The 20358-nt window shown below is 36.8% G+C and overlaps 1 protein-coding gene across 1 annotated transcript in view; it reads right to left on the bottom strand.

Moving 5' to 3' along the window:
* Positions 1 to 20358, bottom strand: part of MDGA2 (MAM domain containing glycosylphosphatidylinositol anchor 2) — a 900504-nt gene that overhangs the window by 511230 nt on the left and 368916 nt on the right. The window contains exon 2 of the mRNA XM_057488484.1: positions 12979 to 13118. Coding sequence (XP_057344467.1) covers positions 12979 to 13118 — 140 coding nt within the window. The remainder of the gene's footprint in view (positions 1 to 12978; positions 13119 to 20358) is intronic.

Below are 20358 nucleotides of genomic sequence, written 5' to 3'. Positions count from 1 at the left end.
TATGTCTGAGTTAATGTCTGGATTCTCTAGTCTGTTCCATTGGTCTGTGGCTCTGTTCTTGTGCCAGTACCAAATTGTCTTGATTACTATGGCTTTATAATAGAGCTTGAAGTTGGGGAGTGAGATCCCCCCTACTTTATTCTTCTTTCTCAGGATTGCTTTGGCTATTCGGGGTCTTTGGTGGTTCCATATGAATTTTTGAATTATTTGATCCAGTTCATTGAAGAATGTTGCTGGTAGTTTCATAGGGATTGCATCAAATCTGTATATTGCTTTGGGCAGGATGGCCATTTTGACGATATTAATTCTTCCTAGCCATGAGCATGGGATGCGTTTCCATCTGTTAGTGTCCCCTTTAATTTCTTTTAAGAGTGACTTGTAGTTTTCAGAATATAAGTCTTTCACTTCTTTGGTTAGGTTTATTCCTAGGTATTTTATTTTTTTTGATGCAATTGTGAATGGAGTTGTTTTCCTGATTTCTCTTTCTGTTGGTTCATTGTTGGTATATAGGAAAGCCACAGATTTCTGTGTGTTGATTTTGTATCCTGCAACTTTGCTGTATTCCGATATCAGTTCTAGTAGTTCTGGGGTGGAGTCTTTAGGGTTTTTTATGTACAGTATCATGTCATCTGCAAATAGTGACAGTTTGACTTCTTCTTTGCCAATCTGGATTCCTTGTATTTTTTTGTTTTGTCTGATTGCCGTGGCTAGGACCTCTAGTACAATGTTAAATAACAGTGGGGAGAGTGGGCATCCCTGTCTAGTTCCCGATCTCAGCGGAAATGCTTTCAGCTTCTCGCTATTCAATATAATGTTGGCTGTGGGTTTTTCATAGATGGCCTTTATTATGTTGAGGTACTTGCCCTCTATTCCCATTTTGCTGAGAGTTTTTATCATGAATGGATGTTGAACTTTGTCAAATGCTTTTTCAGCATCTATGGAGATGATCATGTGGTTTTTGTCTTTCTTTTTGTTGATGTGGTGGATGATATTGATGGACTTTCGAATGTTGTGCCATCCTTGCATCCCTGGGATGAATCCCACTTGGTCATGGTGTACGATGGTTTTGATGTATTTTTGAATTCGGTTTGCTAAAATTTTGTTGAGTATTTTTGCGTCTACGTTCATCAGGGATATTGGTCTATAGTTTTCTTTTTTGGTGGTGTCTTTGCCTGGTTTTGGTATTAGGGTGATGTTAGCTTCATAGAATGAGTTTGGGAGTATCCCCTCCTCTTCTATTTCTTGGAAAACTTTAAGGAGAATGGGTATTATGTCTTCCCTGTATGTCTGATAAAATTCCGAGGTAAATCCATCTGGCCCGGGGGTTTTGTTCTTTGGTAGTTTTTTGATTACCGCTTCAATTTCGTTGCTGGTAATTGGTCTGTTTAGATTTTCTGTTTCTTTTTGGGTCAGTCTTGGAAGGTTGTATTTTTCTAGGAAGTTGTCCATTTCTCCTAGGTTTCCCAGCTTGTTAGCATATAGGTTTTCATAGTAGTCTCTAATAATTCTTTGTATTTCTGCGGGATCTGTTGTGATTTTTCCTTTCTCATTTCTGATACTGTTGATTTGTGTTGACTCTCTTTTCCTCTTAATAAGTCTGGCTAGAGGCTTATCTATTTTGTTTATTTTCTCGAAGAACCAGCTCTTGGTTTCATTGATTTTTGCTATTGTTTTATTCTTCTCAATTTTATTTATTTCTTCTCTGATCTTTATTATGTCCCTCCTTCTGCTGACCTTAGGCCTCATTTGTTCTTCTTTTTCCAATTTTGATAGTTGTGACATTAGACCGTTCATTTGGGATTGCTCTTCCTTTTTTAAATATGCTTGGAGTGCTATATACTTTCCTCTTAAGACTGCTTTTGCTGCGTCCCACAAAAGTTGGGGCTTAGTGTTGTTGTTGTCATTTGTTTCCATATATTGCTGGATCTCCATTTTGATTTGGTCATTGATCCATTGATTATTTAGGAGCGTGTTGTTTAGCCTCCATGTGTTTGTGAGCCTTTTTGCTTTCTTTGAACAGTTTATTTCTAGTTTAATGCCTTTGTGGTCTGAAAAGTTGGTTGGTAGGATTTCAATCTTTTGGAATTTACTGAGGCTCTTTTTGTGTCCTAGTATGTGGTCTATTCTGGAAAATGTTCCATGTGCACTTGAGAAGAACGTGTATCCTGTTGCTTTTGGATGTAGAGTTCTGTAGATGTCTATTAGGTCCATCTGTTCTAGTGTGTTGTTCAGTGCCTCTGTGTCCTTACTTATTTTCTGTCTGGTGGATCTGTCCTTTGGAGTGAGTGGTGTGTTGAAGTCTCCTAGAATGAATGCATTGCATTCTATTTCCTCCTTTAGTTCTGTTAATATTTGTTTCAGGTATGTTGGTGCTCCTGTATTGGGTACATATATATTTATAATGGTTATATCCTCTTGATGGACTGAGCCCTTTATCATTATGTAATGTCCTTCTTTGTCTTTTTTTACTTTCTTTATTTTGAAGTCTGTTTTGTCTGATACCAGAATTGCAACACCTGCTTTCTTCTCTCTGTTGTTTGCTTGAAATATCTTTTTCCATCCCTTGACTTTAAGTCTGTGCGCATCTTTGGGTTTGAGGTGAGTCTCTTGTAAGCAGCATATGGATGGATCTTGCTTTTTTATCCATTCTATTACTCTGTGTCTTTTGATTGGTGCATTCAGTCCATTTACATTTAGGGTGATTATTGAAAGGTATGAATTTATTGCCATTGCAGGCTTTAAGTTTGTGGTTACTTACCAAAGGTTTAGGGTTAGCTTCTTTACTGTCTTACTGTCTAACTTAACTCGCTTGTTGAGCTATTATAAACACAATCTGATGATTCTTTATTTCTCTCCCTTCTTATTCCTCCTCCTCCCTTCTTCATATGTTGGGTGTTTTGTTGTGTGCTCTTTTTAGGAGTGCTCCCATCTAGAGCAGTCCCTGTAGGATGCCCTGTAGAGGTGGTTTGTGGGAGGCAAATTCCCTCAACTTTTGCTTGTCTGGGAATTGTTTAATCCCTCCTTCATATTTAAATGATATTCGTGCTGGATACAGTAGTCTTGGTTCGAGGCCCTTCTGTTTCATTGCATTAAGTATATCATGCCATTCTCTTCTGGCCTGTAGGGTTTCTGTTGAGAAGTCTGATGATAGCCTGATGGGTTTTCCTTTGTAGGTAACCTTTTTTTTCTCTCTGGCTGCTTGTAATACTTTGTCCTTGTCTTTGATCTTTGCCATTTTAATTATTATGTGTCTTGGTGTTGCCCTCCTTGGATCCCTTGTCATGGGAGTTCTGTGTACCTCTGTGGTCTGAGAGGCCATTTCTTCCCCTAGTTTGGGGAAATTTTCAGCAATTATTTCTTCAAAGACATTTTCTATCCCCTTTTCTCTCTCTACTTCTTCTGGAATGCCTATGATTCTTAAATTATTTCTTTTATATTGATCACTCAGCTCTCTTAAAATTCTTTCATTCCTGGAGATCCTTTTATCTCTCTCTGCATCAGCTTCTCTGCGTTCCTGTTCTCTGTTTTCTAGTCCATTAATGGTCTCTTGCATCTCGTCCATTCTGTTTTGAAGTCCTTCCAGAGCTTGTTTTATTTCTGAATTCTCCTTCCTTAGTTCTTGCATATTTCTCTGCAAGTCCATCAGCATGGTTATGACTTTTGTTTTGAATTCTTTTTCAGGTAGACTGGCTAAATCTATCTCCCCAGATTCCTTCTCAGGGGAAGATGTAGCAGATGCCGAAGCTGTCTGGGTTAGTCTTGTCTGAATCATATTTTTTTGCCTTTTCATGTTGACAGGTGCTATTGACTGTCAGCTGGGAGGGCCAAAATTTTCACTTACTACTGGCCTTTCTTTACTGGGGCAACTGCGACCCCTAGTGGCTTGTGTTGGGTAATTGCGTGTAGAGTGGGTCTTTGTGTCTTGCCTGGCCGGAAGGGAGAAATTTCCCTTTCTGTGGGCGGAATTTGTCTCAGGCTGCTTCTCTGCTTTCGCAGCGCCCGGTGGGGTGATGGATGGGGGGGCTGCTTGACTGTTTGCCTCCGTGAGGGGTCTCAGAGCTGTTGCCCAGGGGGTTAGTACATCCGGTTTTCCCTGTAATTTCCAGCTGCTGTACTGTGACCTGGGTTGTTTCCGTCAAGCTGTTAAGTCCCTGTCCCTTTAAGACTTTCAAAAAAGCCCCCGCTTTTCTTTGTCACAGGGGCATCAGCTTCAGCACCCGCTCTGAGGTCTACCCCCTGTTCTCCCAGTATCCAGGGCCCCCTGGGCATATACTGTGTCTGCGCTCTGGCCCGGATGGCTGGGGCTGGGTGTTCGGCAGTCCTGGGCTCCGTCTCCCTCCCGCTCTGCCTATTGTTCTCCCGCCGGGAGCTGGGGGGAGGGGCGCTCGCGTCCCGCAGGGCCGGGGCTTGTATCTTACCCCTTTCACCAGTCGCTGGGTTCTCGCTGGTGTAGCTGCAGTCTGGCCACTGTCCTGCGTCTTCTGGTCTCTCTTTTAGGGCTAGTTGTGTTTGTTGTATTTTCAAAAGTATATATGTTTTTGGGAGGAGATTCCCACTGTCCTACTCACGCCGCCATGTTGGCTCCGCCTCCAAATAGCTGCTTTTTAAACCACTATTAGTACTCTGCTGTAGAAAGTTCAGTCTTGCTCCAGAAAGTCTTTCTCTAGTTTTGTTCTGTGACTCTCTTCTTAGGACTTAACAAAGAATCCACATGGCATCCTTACCCTACACCATATCTGCTAAACCATATTGCCTTAGCAACAAGGCAGTTTGTATTAAAACCTGGACTTGCTGCAGAACCCTCTCTTGTTTCAGCCCTACTCGAAACTGATGGCCTTTAAAGGTATCTAATAAAATTACTTGGATATTTCCAAATGTAGTACATGCAGCCTCCAAAATTCAAAAGAGCCTGCCATATGCTGGGCCTCTTGTGGTAATGCTTGTGAGGAACAACATTTTTAAAACCTTTGGTGGAATATCCTAACATACCTTAGACCACGAGATTTCAAAAACATTCACTAATTTGAGACCACTAAAATTGTGGGGACTGTATTTCTCCGGCATTTATCTTACCATGGTACTTGCTACTTCCTGTTCAAAAGGTCAAAACAAAATGATATAATTAATATAATGGACTATTATAATGTTCTGTTGATTACCAAGAAAATCCAGTTCCCTGTGCACCAGAATGTTACAGAGAGTGTAAGTTAATCTTGACCCAGGATAGAGCAGTACATGTGAACTGCCGTCCATCCCACATAAAAGCAAAATTTAAATTCTTCTTATTGATGATAATTGAAGAGCACTCCTTAGATGACTAGCTGCATACCAAAGGGAGGCTGATTTCATGAAGACACATCTGTCTCAGCCAGAGGGATGGTTTCGAGTTTGGGAGTATATTGTTGACCACAGTCTATCATCATCCATAATATACTTGGCTTTTTAGGCATCTTATGTGTGGAATAAATTGGAACGTGACGGTGATGACCACTGCTTCACTGTTGAGTCTTTGATGGTAGTGCCTGATCTCTGAAATTTCTCCTGGGATGCAGTATTACTTCTGATTCAACATTTTGGTTTGGGAGGGATAGTTTTGTAGGATTCTGGGTGCTTCCTACAATGATGACTGATGTTTTCCACAGGTCAGGTAACCACTGTGAGGATCCTGCCAGCTGCTAAGAACATCCATCCCAACTGAGCTCTTGGGAGTCTGGAGAAATAACCACAGACTCATTTATCAGGGCAAGAACTCCATTCATCAGCTGGCTTCCATAAGACCCAACTCTAGCTATATTAGCATTACAAGTCCAGAATCTTGGTTTTCAAAATATCATGGATTTTCTCTTTCTTTAATGCAAAGTAGTATGACGAATGGTTACAATTTTGGGGAAGTCAGGTAGTATTTTTGGTATAGGCTTGTAAAGATATTTCTAGATCTTTCCTCAAAGAAACCTGTTGGCTTTATGGCCTAGTTTAGATTTGGAAATTAGATGAAGAATTGTGAATTTTTTTATTATAGGGGAAAATGTCAAACTCCTCATCAGGTGTCATTTTTGTCGATTGATATGAGTCAAGTACCACTCTAGTCATCTACCTCTATATTTGACCCTTAAAGACATCACAATTTATTATCCGCCATAAAGCTCTAGAAAAGGCAACCTGGTTGCTACTCTTAACTTGTTGCTTATTACACTATTTATATCTACACTGAGTCTGGAGAAGTGTTACCACCCAACTGCTGCCATTCCAGAATCCCATCATTCTGCTGATTTTAGAGATCCTAGTTCCATGACAGCACCCCCTCCTGCAACTCCAGTTTGCAGAGAACAGTCACCCCTGAGCTCCTCAAAGATGCCAGTGCCCACCTGGCCAGGGCATTTGTTGTAGTGACAGAAGTGTCCTTTGGGAACTCTCTAAACACAAGTCTCATATAATTAATCTCTGCTAACTCCCACCTCCCTGAGCCTTCATTAAGTTGACTAGCCCTTTTGAGCAAGTGTCTAGAATGTATGATAATGCTTCTTCTAAGCATAAAGATTGTCCATCAAATTAAACAAAAGATGAACTCTGAAATAACTGTAAATAGATTCAGATCTCCTGAGGCAAATATGACTCTCTGTTCGTGAGAATTTTCATTAAAATTTAAAAAATTCTCTGGTTAATGAAGATGTACTGTGAGTAAAAGGTATAGCAGTTTGGGAGTATATTAAAGTATTGAACCAAAAAAGGTTTTCCATATTATATATGAAAATAAATGGAAACAAAACTATTTGAAGGCATGACATCAACCATCAGAAAAACTAAGTGCTTCTTAAATAAGCTTTGGTAAGTACATTTATCCTTGTAACCATGACCTTAGTAAAGATGTATATAACCAGATGAGAGTGTATGTATGTGTGTATGTGTATGGGGGAGAAATCATGAAAGTAGCTATTGATGTGGAATTTGTGATAAATAAGTTTTTGGATGCTTGACCTAAACCCTCTTCCACATCCCATCCAAAGAATCATTGCAAAATATATTAGTTGTTTTAGTTGGTAAGTGCCTTACATAAAGCAGCAGACAGATCCAGTATGGATGGATTTATCACAGATGAGAAAAGAAAATTATATTGAACTGTATAAACTATGGGAAGGAATAAATAGTTGATGCTCTCTGATTAGATAGCATATTCCAATTCTGTCCATTTAATTGGACATAAATCCAAAATTCTATTATGTATATTTTCATGTGCATACACTAATATGATTGCAAAAAAATTAATAGACTGAATCAGAAAAAAATATGGAAATATGAACCCAGATATATAAAATATTTGTGAAGACAGCACACAGGTAGCACAAATGGTTTCAAACTAAAGAACCTGTTATACCAAGGTTTACTAAGATTTACTTTATGGTTAGATTATCACTTCAGAATCTGGATAGAAAATTAACAGGGATAAACATCAATAAATCTTCCACAGGCTTGGCAGTCAAAAATATATTTATATAGCAGTTTAATGGAATATGATCTCATTATAAAACTGAAAAATGGTCTTGCCTTATTTTTTAAATTTTATCCAAAAAGCAAATACTCCCTAGGGATGAACTGTAATAAACTTATAGACAATTTTAGGGCCCCTTAGATTAGTGTTTTGGATGTATATAGTTATTTTTTAAAGAATGGCTTCCAAAAATATATTTTAGTGATAGGAGATACTGTTCAAAGGAAATCTTAACCTGAAAGCCAACCCGAAAGTGGAGCTGCTCTGGTTGATGCACATTTTTATCTCTGTTTTGTTTTGGAAAAGAGAAGAGAATGTCAATATAATCCACTCTTCCAAATATGCATACACATGTGTGTCTTTAAAACAGATTGAAAGGCCCTGGTTACAATAAAATTGCCTTCCTCTCTAAGAAATATGAAGCATTCAGTGTCCAACTGAGTTCTTCGTCAAAGTTTGCCATGCTTTCTACCACATGATCTCATTGCAAGAACAATGCAATGTAATTAAATCTCAACATTTATTTGGGTGGAGGATATGAAAAGCTTATTTTCCAAATTCATAGAAAAGAAAAACAAAAATGTTTAAAGCCAACTATGGAAATATTCAAAAAGAACTAAAAAAATATTGAGAGCTATAATATATATCAAAATACAAAGCTATAGAAACTAAAATAGCATTTCATGGTACAAAAAGGCTAAGTAGAATAATGGACTAGAATAATTCAATTTTGTTAATGATAAAAACAGAAAGTTTTAAGAACTTTTAAAAATGTCTTAACATTTAATATTTAATCTTTAATATTAAACATTACATAGTACAATTTTTTGAAAGTTTTCACAAGAAAAATGTTCTATAACTTCATACAGAGACAGATGTTAAGCAGACTTACTGTGATGATCATTTCACATATATACAAAATACCAAATCATTAGGTTGTACACCTGAAACTAATACAATGTTACATGTCAATGATATCTCAATTTATTTGAAATAGGAAAAAAATAGCATTTTTAAAGTTGTAGGGTGGAATACTGACAATCTTCATGTCTGGATTAGGGCAGAGAGAAAGAACGAGAAGAAAGAAAGAGAAGACTAGACTAATATTTCATAGTATGGACAAAGCCATTTCCAAAATCATTAAATATATAAATTACTATAAGCTAGTAGAATAAAAGCATACAACGTAAGATTGTATTGATGTGAAAAAAAAATTTGCTAAAAGTAGGTACAAAACTTAGAAGCCCAAAATGGAAAGATTAAAATAATTAATCTTTCAAAATAAAAGCCTATGTATAAAAATAAAACATACACAATAGATACGACAAATAACACCTGCCTTTGAAGTTACATTTTGCAATATATTTGTCAAATGTTTAACTTATTTTTGTTGTGTATAAAAAGTCCCCATGGGTTTACAAGAAGACCAGCAGACAACCAGTAAGAAAACAGAAGTAGGTTAAGAACGATCAATAGCAAAGAAGATGTGCATTTGTATACGTGCAGGAAAATGTTCAAACTGACTCGCAACTAAGAAAATGCAAATTAAAAATGCACTCAAGTGTAATTTACTTTCCCATATCAAATTGGCAAAATTTTTTTAAAGATACATTTGTACTAAGGAAGCAAGTAAAAGTCACTTTAAACTTTGGCTAAATAATTCCATGTTGAGGGAAGGAAACTATCCTACAGCAAGGCTAGCATACATAGGAAGACCTACAGAAGCACATACATGTACCAGAAGGATTCATTGAATGAATGTCCATAATAGTAAAAATCTGTAAGTAATTCAATGTGGAACAAAATGGCAGTGATTACGTGCATTTAGTACACTCATAGAGGAGCATTAGTGCATCCACACAACGTACTCTACAGCCTTTGGGAAGATAATGATCTAAGTCAGTGGTTCTCAGACTTCAGTGTACATCAGAATTTCCTAGAGGACTTGTTAAAACAGATTCCTGGACCCAACACAGGAGTTTCTGATGTGATGGGCCCAAGAATTTTAATTTTAACAAGTTCTCTCTAGGGATCATACATTGAGAATAACTAGGTTGGACCTGCACTTACTGATTTGGACACATGACCAAGTGAAAAACTGTAGTCATAGAATAATGGTTGTCATTATCATTTATTTAGTTAAAATGAGACATTAACATAATTATGGAAATTCACTGAACAAGAACTACAAAGTGATACACCAAATTTGTTAATATTTACCTCTGGTAGGTGGATGGGAGAGTGAAGGGGAACATTCATATTAAATATCCTATTGTTTAAATCACAAGAGGACTATATTTACAATTCATTTGTTTGTGATGTGAAAATAATGAGAAACAGAGAGGAGAGTGGATGGAAAGATAATAGGAAAGAAGAAAAGGAAGGAAAAAAGAAAAGAAGGAAGAGAAAGAGTGGGTAGTTGAATCCTGAAAATATGGATGTCTACAGGTAATATTAGGTTGGTAGATTTAGTGTTATACCCTTACCTCCCCATGTATCTTTATAATAAAACCCTCATTAAATGAAGTAGTCTGAACATAGTTCTAGTTCTTCCAAGCTAAAAAAAGCTAATTAAGAGATGTAAAGACTCTGCAGAACATTAAAACACAAAAATACAGAAATTTGTTTAAATGCTTCCAATTTAACTAGACTATAGGAATGCTAAATACCATTTTATTAAATCTATTTTTTTCATACTTCGACATTGAACTCCAGACCTTAAAGTCTAAGAATACATTACTTAAAAATAATAAAAATCCAACATGTTTATTATGTGTCAATATAATGCTTATTATTTGTCGAGTATGCATATGTATATGTGTATATATACATACATGTACATATGTTTTATATACATGCATTGTATACAAAACATATGCACATATATATTTATAATATTAATTTAACCCCTGAGAAGAGTCTATTTTATAGTATGATGGTATGATGGTTACCATCGCCCCTATTATATACATAAGAAAACAGAGCCCAGAGAGCAGAGAGGCTAAGGAACTTTCTCACAGTCACACTCAGAGTCATGGTGGATCCAGGGTTACATCCAGGCAGTCTGGTTCCAGGGTCATGATCTGTACTCTTGCATTTTACTGACCTCTCCTACAGTTACTGTATTTCCCTTGGGTATATCAGTATCCTCAGCCCATTACACATTGCCAAATGATGAATTTTTTAAAAAAATTTTTAAGAAGAAAAAGCTCTTGTAGAATACTTCTGGAAATGGAAATGTTTAGGACTCTCATTGCAACAGGAATAGGCAACAGATTACAGAATCTCCTGAAGAGTTAAGAAAAAACTTCTGTCTTCTACTGTATCCCCAACTATTACCACATTCAGGTGAGACAAAGCGGCGAGACAGTCATTCAACTTCATCTTATCAGCCAACATGCCCTTTAGAGTTCAGGCCAGGATGCCAAGGCCCAGCTATTCTGTTAGCCTCCCTTATACAGTTTGTTGACAAAGAATAGGTCTAGTTAATTTTTCCAGCAGGCAATATAAACTGAAATTGATTCACCTGCAAACACCTGGATTACTTCTAAGAATGAAGAAATAATGATACTGAAGCAATAGATTTTTCTTAGAATCAGAACACATTGAAATGGTACCAAAAATGGAATTGCTTAGGAAAAAATAAAGAAGCCAATAATCTAGTTTCAGAACTTGTTTTCAGTTGGCCAGAGATCAAATACTGTACTCCAGATTGCGACTTATGAAAAGGAAATTGTATGAAGAAAATAAGAAATTTCTAATATTAAGGGAACATATGATAGAAATAGATGGAACAGAATAGCTGGGACAACTTAAAAACAGATTAAAAGTTGAACTGTCAAGTAAAATTTGGAGTTCAGAAGGTGCAGAATTTGGCACATGCACTGTGAGAATAATGAAAGCATCAGTGAATCTCCTCTTGCCATAAACTGCCTCTCATAAAGCAACTTGTGGCTTCTTTTAGGTTTGTTGAGCCCCTCCTATTTTGATCCCAGCTCTAATTCTGTAATTCTCATTCTATGCATTTAATTATAATCAAGTGATAACATCACTGAATTTTCTTTGAGATAATATTCTTGAGTTAATACTATAACATTTTTACTGTAAGTAAAATTATGTTCACTGGACTCCATAGTTTTCTGCATAAACTTCAAAATAAAAATGCTTCATTATGTATCAACTTTTAACAATTATTGCTTCTGTCCTATGTCTCATTTTGCAATCACTTTTTCTTCCAAGTCTAATTATATTGGGTTGAATTTTGTAGAACTCAAATTTATTAAGGCAATTTTATTTGTTAATCAATCTTCATTTAATAACAAATATTTTTGCAATTTAAGCCACTGCAAATTTTAATATTTTTCAATAATTTAAATTTTTTTTCTAGATTACTTTTTACTGTTGTTCATTTTACCCACAGAATAAGACAAATTTTACCATTTCATTTTTAGTTGTGATTTTATCAGTCTATTGCTTCATTTGTGAAGTTTGTATGCTTATTGCTTATTTTTATTTGTTCTTCAAGGGCAAAATGGTTAAGGGCAAAATGCCCTTAAGAATTAAGAGTTAAGGATGGTAGAGGCAAAAGACAAGGTTAAAATGTGGGTTCATAAAAATCTCCACATTACTCTTTACTTTCCCCTATGTAGTTGTGTTAGCTGGATTTCTTTCCATAACAGAAATATTTAAAACATGTAACTTTGCCTACCAAATAAGAGTTGTATTCCATCAAAGTGTTTGTGTTGATTACCAATGTATATTTTGAACTAGATAGGTCATGACAATAAGAATTGGTGATTAATAAGTAAAACATTCTGAATATTCCATATTCAAATTCCATGTATACATCATAGTACAAGCCTAATTATATTACCTTACATCTAACCCTTACTTTCATTCTTACAAGCTTTTCTTTGCTCATTATTTATAATTTTAGTGTCCTTCGACAGTCTCAATTTCTGTTCTTCTTATTAAGCTTCTGAAAGCTGTAGGTGATTTTTTCTGAAAGCCTGGATGCATATAGCACCTGCAAACATTTTTTTCAAAGTTTTCTATGCATATAATGACTAGGAGTAAAGAAAGTGCATGTGACCTCCTGCACCACATTTTTCAGAACAGAATGCCAAGTGCTTGGCTGCAATTATGTCATCATGAAATCATGTTCCACACTTTAAAATAAACTTTCTGCATATGAATTGTTATCTTACTGAGATATTTCTGTCATCTCTTTAACAGCTTCCTTAGAAGTGTCTTCCAAATTTCTCAATACAAAAACAAATTTCTTTTTTTGTTGTGTCCATGCGAATACTTCAAACTTGAATTCAGCAATCACTACCCTTATCCTGTGTTTCACACACACAAATGTGAACGTCACTGACAAACACACATACACACTCACATTTGGCAAAATCTTCTAAATTATACATTTTCCCTTTTTTACTTCAAAGACAAGTCAAAGATAATTTTCCCCAATGTCACGGTTCAGGACTCACCTGTGGACGTGGATGTCCAGTGACCAGACAGGTCAGTTCTAGGGTTTCTCCTTCCCGTATGGTATAGACCCTTTCTGAGTAGCGCTCCTCCTCAATGTTACAGGCCAAGCCTGAGTGCACAATACGAACCGTCGGGGGGGCTGTCGGGTCAGGAAGAGAGACAAGATACACAAAAAGATAAGCAAACTGTCTTCCCATGAATCATCGGTTATAAGAGCATATCTTACTAGACTCTAACATAGTCAGATCCATTGGTCTTAACACTTTGAACATGTCCAAGGGATTTTGTGAGTAGAGCTTCAATTTATCTCATATCATTAATACATTCTGAAAAATGGCAAAGGGGGACAGGGTGGTAGGAGAAAACTGGTGACTCAGGAAATCACCATCATTACAAGACCACATGACATAATTTGATTGTTAAATATAAGAGGTCTCATGCTTCCTGAAATCCAAAATTTAATATAATAAAGGATGTTGTCCAAAAACTGGATAGCACAAAAGAAAGAAGATCACTGGAAAGAAAAAGGAATTTGATTAAACACATTTTCCTATTGATTTTATAAGCCCTGTGGTGCAAATACGGAGCTTTGGAATTAGAAGATTTCATTATCAGAAGTCGAACACCAACTTAGTTTTTTACTACTGACTCCTTTATTGACATGAGCAAAAGATGATCATTGAATTAAGCCATGGAAGGAGGCAATAAATCATGAATACCTAAATATAATCTTCTCATTCAAGAGAGACTTAGTTCTCATTGTTAGGCTGGAGAAAGGAAAAACAAGGACATGCAAACAGAACAGAGAGATGCCATAGGGGGAGAACAGACCAGACCCCAAAGTCCATACCGTATATGGAAAGGGGACAGCTCTCCCTGAATTTCATCCTTCTGATGTGCCAACTAAGACCCGAACATCAGCCTCCTCCCTCTTGGAAGGAAAAAAAGTTTTCTAGTTGTCTATTATGTCACCTCTAGCCAATCATACCTCTCCACACCCCCTAAGATAGCTTGCCCACTCCTACCCCTCCTAATCCCTTATAAGCCCCCCACCTCCCTGACCGGGTGTGACTCCCCTGGCCTGTGACAAGAAGGCCACAGAACCTCACTCATGGATATTCAAATAAATTACCTGGCCCTTTGTTGCCTCTCTTTGCCTGCTTATTTCAGCTAGAATTTATCTTACATTTGGCGCCAAAACCCAGGGGCCCTGGGTGTGAGCGTGGGGCCCTGATCGGCCACAGGCGGCCCCCACCCCTCCTTCCCTGACCCGGGACCTCAGCCTGCTCTCCGCTGCATAGATTATTTTCTGGTGAGTCCCTCAGTTTCCCCTGGTCTGCTTCCCTTCCTAACTCCGTTTCACCTGGTCCATCCGAAATCGTAGCTACTTCCAGGTCTTGGGTATTAAACCCATCCATTGCGAGTATCTGGGATACTCGCCCCTGGCCCTGCAGTGGGGGAGACGTCCCTCACACAGGCTCCCAGGCTGTCTCCCCTGACTTGGTGCATTTGGGATGCTGGGCGCTCCTCTCAGTGGGATTTTTTTTAGGAAGTAGTGCAGACATAGGGAACCAGCCCATGAAAGCAGAGGCTCAGACCCCACTGCAGTGTCCCATTTCTAATCTGGCTACTCTATGTTTGTCCTGGGAAGTTCGCAAATGGAAGCTAGTCTTTCTTTGCTCTGAGGCCGGGCCTCAGTATCCCTCGGACAATCAATCTCGCTGGCCCCCTGAGGGAACTTTCAATTTTAGCCTCCTCACCACCTTAATTAATTATTGCCACCGGAGCAGAGAGTAGAGTGAAATCCCACATGTGCAGGCTTTTTGGACTTCGCACTCCCACCCAGACCTTTATGTTGTGTTCACTGACTCAGGTTCTCCTGGCCCGATCTCCAGTTAAAGATTGTCAGCCTCTTACTCTGCTCAGTCCTTCCTTTTCAGATCCACCAGAAAACCTCAGTCGCCCGCCTCCATCAGCTCACAATCCCCTCCCCCTCTCTCCACTACAATCTTTAAGTCCTTTGTCTTCAGACGTGTCGCCTCCATCTTAAAGTCCTGCATTCTCAACCATGCCGTTGTCCTGTTCTCCTCTTCTGGTGGCTGCACCACCCCCTCCCACTCTCCTTCCACCTTCACCGCCCTCTTCCCCCACCAGAACACACTCCTCCCGCCCTCTGGTTCCAGAAGCCACAGACAAGAAGCTGAGGAGAGGGAAGGCAATTACATACCAGTGACTCAAGTCTTTATATCGGTTTGTCTATCTGTGTATATGTTTTTATGAAAAAGTGTTGCTGACTGTAGTCATTGTATCTCAGTTTATGCGTTGTGTGTCTAAGTGTATAGATGAAAAATATTTTATTTAAAAACAAGTGCTTGTGAAAATTAGGCATTCTAAAACTTCCAAAAAATCTGATAAAAATGTTAAGCATTAATGCTAATTTGAGTTTGGCTGAGGTGGCATGTCCTTGTTGTTATCAGCTGCCTAAGTTTACCTAAAGTCATTTAAGTCGATGTTATCTGCTAAATCTTTTAAGAATAAAATGCTTAAAGGCTTAGCTTTGCCTAATATTCAGTAAAGGTCTTGTAAGTAATCTAGCATAGTTGCTAAAAATAAGTAAGCAAGCCTAGCAAATAAATATCTTAATAATAATATTATATAAATGTATGAGTGTATAAATACGCAAAGAGCCTGAGAATTTTTGTAGTAACCAAAATTCTTAAAGTTTGCTAAGTTATATAGACATATTTTGTGCCTAATAAGAAATTGTGCTATAAAGCACATTTCCAAAAATGATAATATACGTTCATAAATGTATCAATCCAAAAAATGCTAGTGTAACAGTTTACAGTAGCCTATTTTTCAGTGTTCACTGAAGGTTAAAGTAATAGTTTTAAGTTCTGATCAAAACTACTTAAAGTAATAAGGAAAACATTTCTGCATGCTAAAACATATGTCTTTTGATAAAAGTAACTTTGTTCTAAAGTATAGCTGTTTATTTAGAAAGAGAAATCTAAATGTAAAAAGAAAGTTGTAAAAAGTTTGTAGAAGAATTTAATATGGTCATGCTATACAAAATTAAAGCAAATCAGTCTCAGTATCAAGTACACAGCAAAATTAGAATTTTGTTTTTAGTTAAATAGACAAAGTTTTCTTAACTGTTAGTCTGCTCTTAATATTGAAAGATTGCAGAAAGTTCTTCTAATTGTTTTATCAAAGCAGTTTCTTAGGCTTAAAGTCTCAGTGAGTTGTCAGAGTCTTTAGGAAAATGAGATCTTTATATTAAAAAGACTAAAAGCTAAACTTTGATAACAACTATGTAACCTTCTTTATTTGCCTTTGAAGTACTTTGTTGTCATTCTAGTTAATTGGATAAGTATTGCTTCATAGCAACCTATAATCCTATTTAAGCAAGTACCTTAAAACTTTTAAAAACTTCCCAAAATCAAATTCAAAAAAGTGCTTTTACCTCTAGTTAACTCTGATATTTTCCAGAGGTTCCCCCGGAACATGTCAGAAAAACCTTTTCTCATTGGAGAAAGTACTTGGCTAATTTAGCTTATTTATCTGATATATAATTACCTGCTTAATTACCTAAAAAGCACTGTCAAAAAGAATAATGCTAAACTTTGTTACTGAATGTTTTGTGTTACAGAAATACCAGAATTTCCTTATGGCAACTGTCTTACAGTAAGTTCTCATCAGATCTTTAACCATTGGCATTTGTAAGTCTTTTATTATTTATAGTCACTGTTTTATTACTCTTAAGCTAGTAAAAAACTAGATTACAGCAGAACAAGTACTAGTTACATAAAATTAAGTAAACTAAAGAAGATGATTTTGTGGCTTTTTGTTTCAAATATTGTTGATAGAGTGTTTTAAGCTTTTTCTCTTAAGCTGACAGCAGTTCAGTAAATGACTACGTTTATAAGCAGAATTGAAACTTTATCTTTCTCTCTACCTGATTCCTCCAGAATTTAAAAACTCTCAGTAAGTATTTTTATATTTCATGGCAGTATATTTATTTGCACAAGTTCAATAAGAATCTGCTTTCCTTGTAAGAGAACCAATTAAAATCACTGGTTATATTACCAAGGCTTTGACTGGAACGTCATACCTGAAAGACACGTGTATAAACTCAGATATGAACAGAGCTTTAAGGAACTAAGATTGACTTTATAAAGCCAACAAAGCCCCTTAGAAGAACTGGCCTAGTACCTTGCTTACAGAGTTCCCAGCAGCCTTACCAGGTGAGTAAAGAAAGTCACTGCCTGGCAGATGCAAGAACCTCAAGAATGTTTTGGGAACCTCAGAGAAGAGAAGAATTCACCCAAATGTACAGGTACTGCAGGCACAACCTGATGGCAAGTCTGGCTTGGCTTTCTGGCCTCAAAAAGCCCTTAAAAGTTCAATCTGAAATACCTTACAAAAATTTCCAGCAAAGCATATTTAAAAGAGCCTATGTAATCAATTGCTCTTCTTGCTGCACTTATGCAAATAATCAAGCCAACTGTTAATTATTTTCTTAATCTGGCTACTTCTAATAAAAATAAGGGTGATTTTAGAGAAAAGTATTATTTCAATAATGCAGTCTTATCTATACTAAATCCTAATACTAGTCATTGAGATCTGAACTCGATCCAGAATTCCAGTCCCCCATAATGGCCTGTCTAATGCCCTTACTGGGCCCCTTAATAACAGTTTGTGGTTTACTGTTAGTTGCCCCTTGTGTCCTCAGGTTCCTCCAACAGGAGCTAACCCAGATCACCCAAGTTGCCACCAACAAGACGTTACTGTACCGTTACACACCTCTTCCCACTGAACCCCCTCTTTCGGCCTAATACCAGCATCAAACCCCCACGACGCTCCTTGTCAGCCGGAAGTAGCCAGATTGAGTCATCTCCCATTATGACCAAAAGGCTGGAATGTTAGGCTGGAGAAAGGAAAAACAAGGACATGCAAACAGAACAGAGAGATGCCATAGGGGGAGAACAGACCAGACCCCAAAGTCCATGCGCATATGGAAAGGGGACAGCTCTCCCTGAATTCCATCCTTCTGATGTGCCAACTAAGACCCGAACATCAGCCTCCTCCCTCTTGGAAGGAAAAAAAGTTTCTAGTTGTCTATTATGTCACCTCTAGCCAATCATACCTCTCCACACCCCCTAAGATAGCTTGCCCACTCCTCCCCCTCCTAATCCCTTATAAGACCCCCACCTCCCCAACCAGGTGTGACTTCCCTGGCCTGTGACAAGAAGGCCACAGAACCTCACCCGGGAGTATTCAAATAAATTACCTGGCCCTTTGTTGCCTCTCTTTGCCTGCTTATTTTGGCTAGAATTTATCTTACACTCATGAAAGTTATACAAATTCCTAAATGGAATTTTCTCCTACTTTGGTGCCACAATGACCAATAAAACTTGACCAGAATTCACTGAGTCACATACATCTTTGTAAACCCAGGAGATGCAAAAACCCATTGGGTCATGAGAAATACATTGATAATATAGTAAGACACAAGATAATAAGATAATAAGACATGTTTCCTGTCACCAAGATTACTGTCAGCTACTAGTTCAAACTGGAGATCATCCCCATTTGTAAATTAAGCAGTTTTACTTGTGACAAATTTGGGAGTGGAGAAGAAAGGGTTATTTTAATTAAATGTAAATGGAAACCCTACATTTAAATGTAAAGGACAGTAATCTCAGAAATTTCCTGGTAGCAATCTGAGCCTAAACAGCAGTGACTATTGTTGCTTAAAAATTAATGTGAATATAATATCTGGATTTTTTTCATTTAACATTAAAAGGATCATGAACCCTATATATAGACTTTGAAGATGAACTTTGTGAATCCATGGTGGAAATGAAATGATTATAAGTCTAATTTATGGGACAATTCCAACTGGGAAAAGTCTGTGTTCTGAAAGTAAAAATACACACACACACATACATATGTATATATATATGTATGTGTGTGTATATATATATATACACACACATACACACACAGACACATACATATCACACTTGGAATACATATATAAAAGTAAGATTCTAAGAGTGTTCTTTGCATATGAGATTGAACACAGAGTTATTACCAGAAGTTAATATGCTCATGCACTGGTCTACAAAAAGTTTAGATAAACATTTATATCTACATCTATATTTATATCTGTATCTGTATCTAGTTTTCAATATTTAATGCTTTGTTTTTTAACACAAATGTATAAAACACTCACAGAGTTTAATAATTGAAAAACGCTTGTTTTGTTTTCCTTCTCAATTTCAAACAGAAACTGAGAGATAGAAAAGCCTACTTATGGATAATAAGACAACTGGTTATTTCAGTTTCTTTCTGGATACCCAAGCAGAGTCCTATTCTTCAACCTGCATAGTTAGGAGCCCAATCTCAATACCAGTACCAAGTGACATGTAAAAATTTCCAACAGGAGGATAAGAATATATTTTTAGAAGAGTATTTCTTGCATTCAATATGCATAATAAACTCCCCAGGAACTCCTTTAAAATACAGATTTCACAAAGACTTGTTATGTGTGCAGAAAACCCCTGGAATCTACATCTTAATCAAATACCCAACATGATGACAATGACAGTACTTAGAAAAGATTTCAGAAAGAATTTTCTGTGTCTTAAAATATTTGATTGACTTCAAACACTTCAAGGGACAAAATGCCCTTTTTAAAATATTTTTTCAAGTCACTAAACTTCATGCTATGCATTTCACTGGTTTGAAAAATTAAATGATGCTTAAATCAAATGTTTTGTTTGGTCTATAAAAACAATTTATTAAAAATTTTCTACCATGTCTTTGAATTCTGTCTAGACATTGTAAACATTTGTTTAGTTTTATGATATTAGAAATCTTTATCTGTAGTATTTCTTTGGGTGTTCTGATACATTTCACACAATATTTCCTACAAATCATTTCCTGTGGTGATCAAACTTAAACTTCAATTTAGATAAGTGAGACTAGAAAGCTAATTAGTTTTAAATTCCTTTCTTACACAATTACAGAGGTTAACAAACTGATAACAATAAACCTTGCAAAATATGAATAGAAAATTATTAAATCAAAAATATACATTTGTTACCTTGATACATATTTCTATGCCAAATTAGTTTAATAAGTGATCATATGCATGCTTATTAATATATCTACTATATAGCAACAGGACATCTTTTCTTGATTAACTTACACTTGTTATTTTGCCTTAGTATCCAATCAATGAATAGTATTGTTATTTTTAAGGTAAATCTTTCTAAAGCACCATTACACTAAGAAGTAGCTTTATTTAAAACATTTAAATTATACAGTAAGCACATGTGCTCATTTACAAGGGTTAATTTTCTGCTATT

The sequence above is a fragment of the Manis pentadactyla genome, chromosome 11 (assembly GCF_030020395.1).
Source record: "Manis pentadactyla isolate mManPen7 chromosome 11, mManPen7.hap1, whole genome shotgun sequence".
Lineage (NCBI taxonomy): Eukaryota > Metazoa > Chordata > Mammalia > Pholidota > Manidae > Manis > Manis pentadactyla.
The sequence above is the reverse complement of the archived record's forward strand: the minus strand, read 5'-3'. Positions and strand labels throughout refer to the sequence as shown.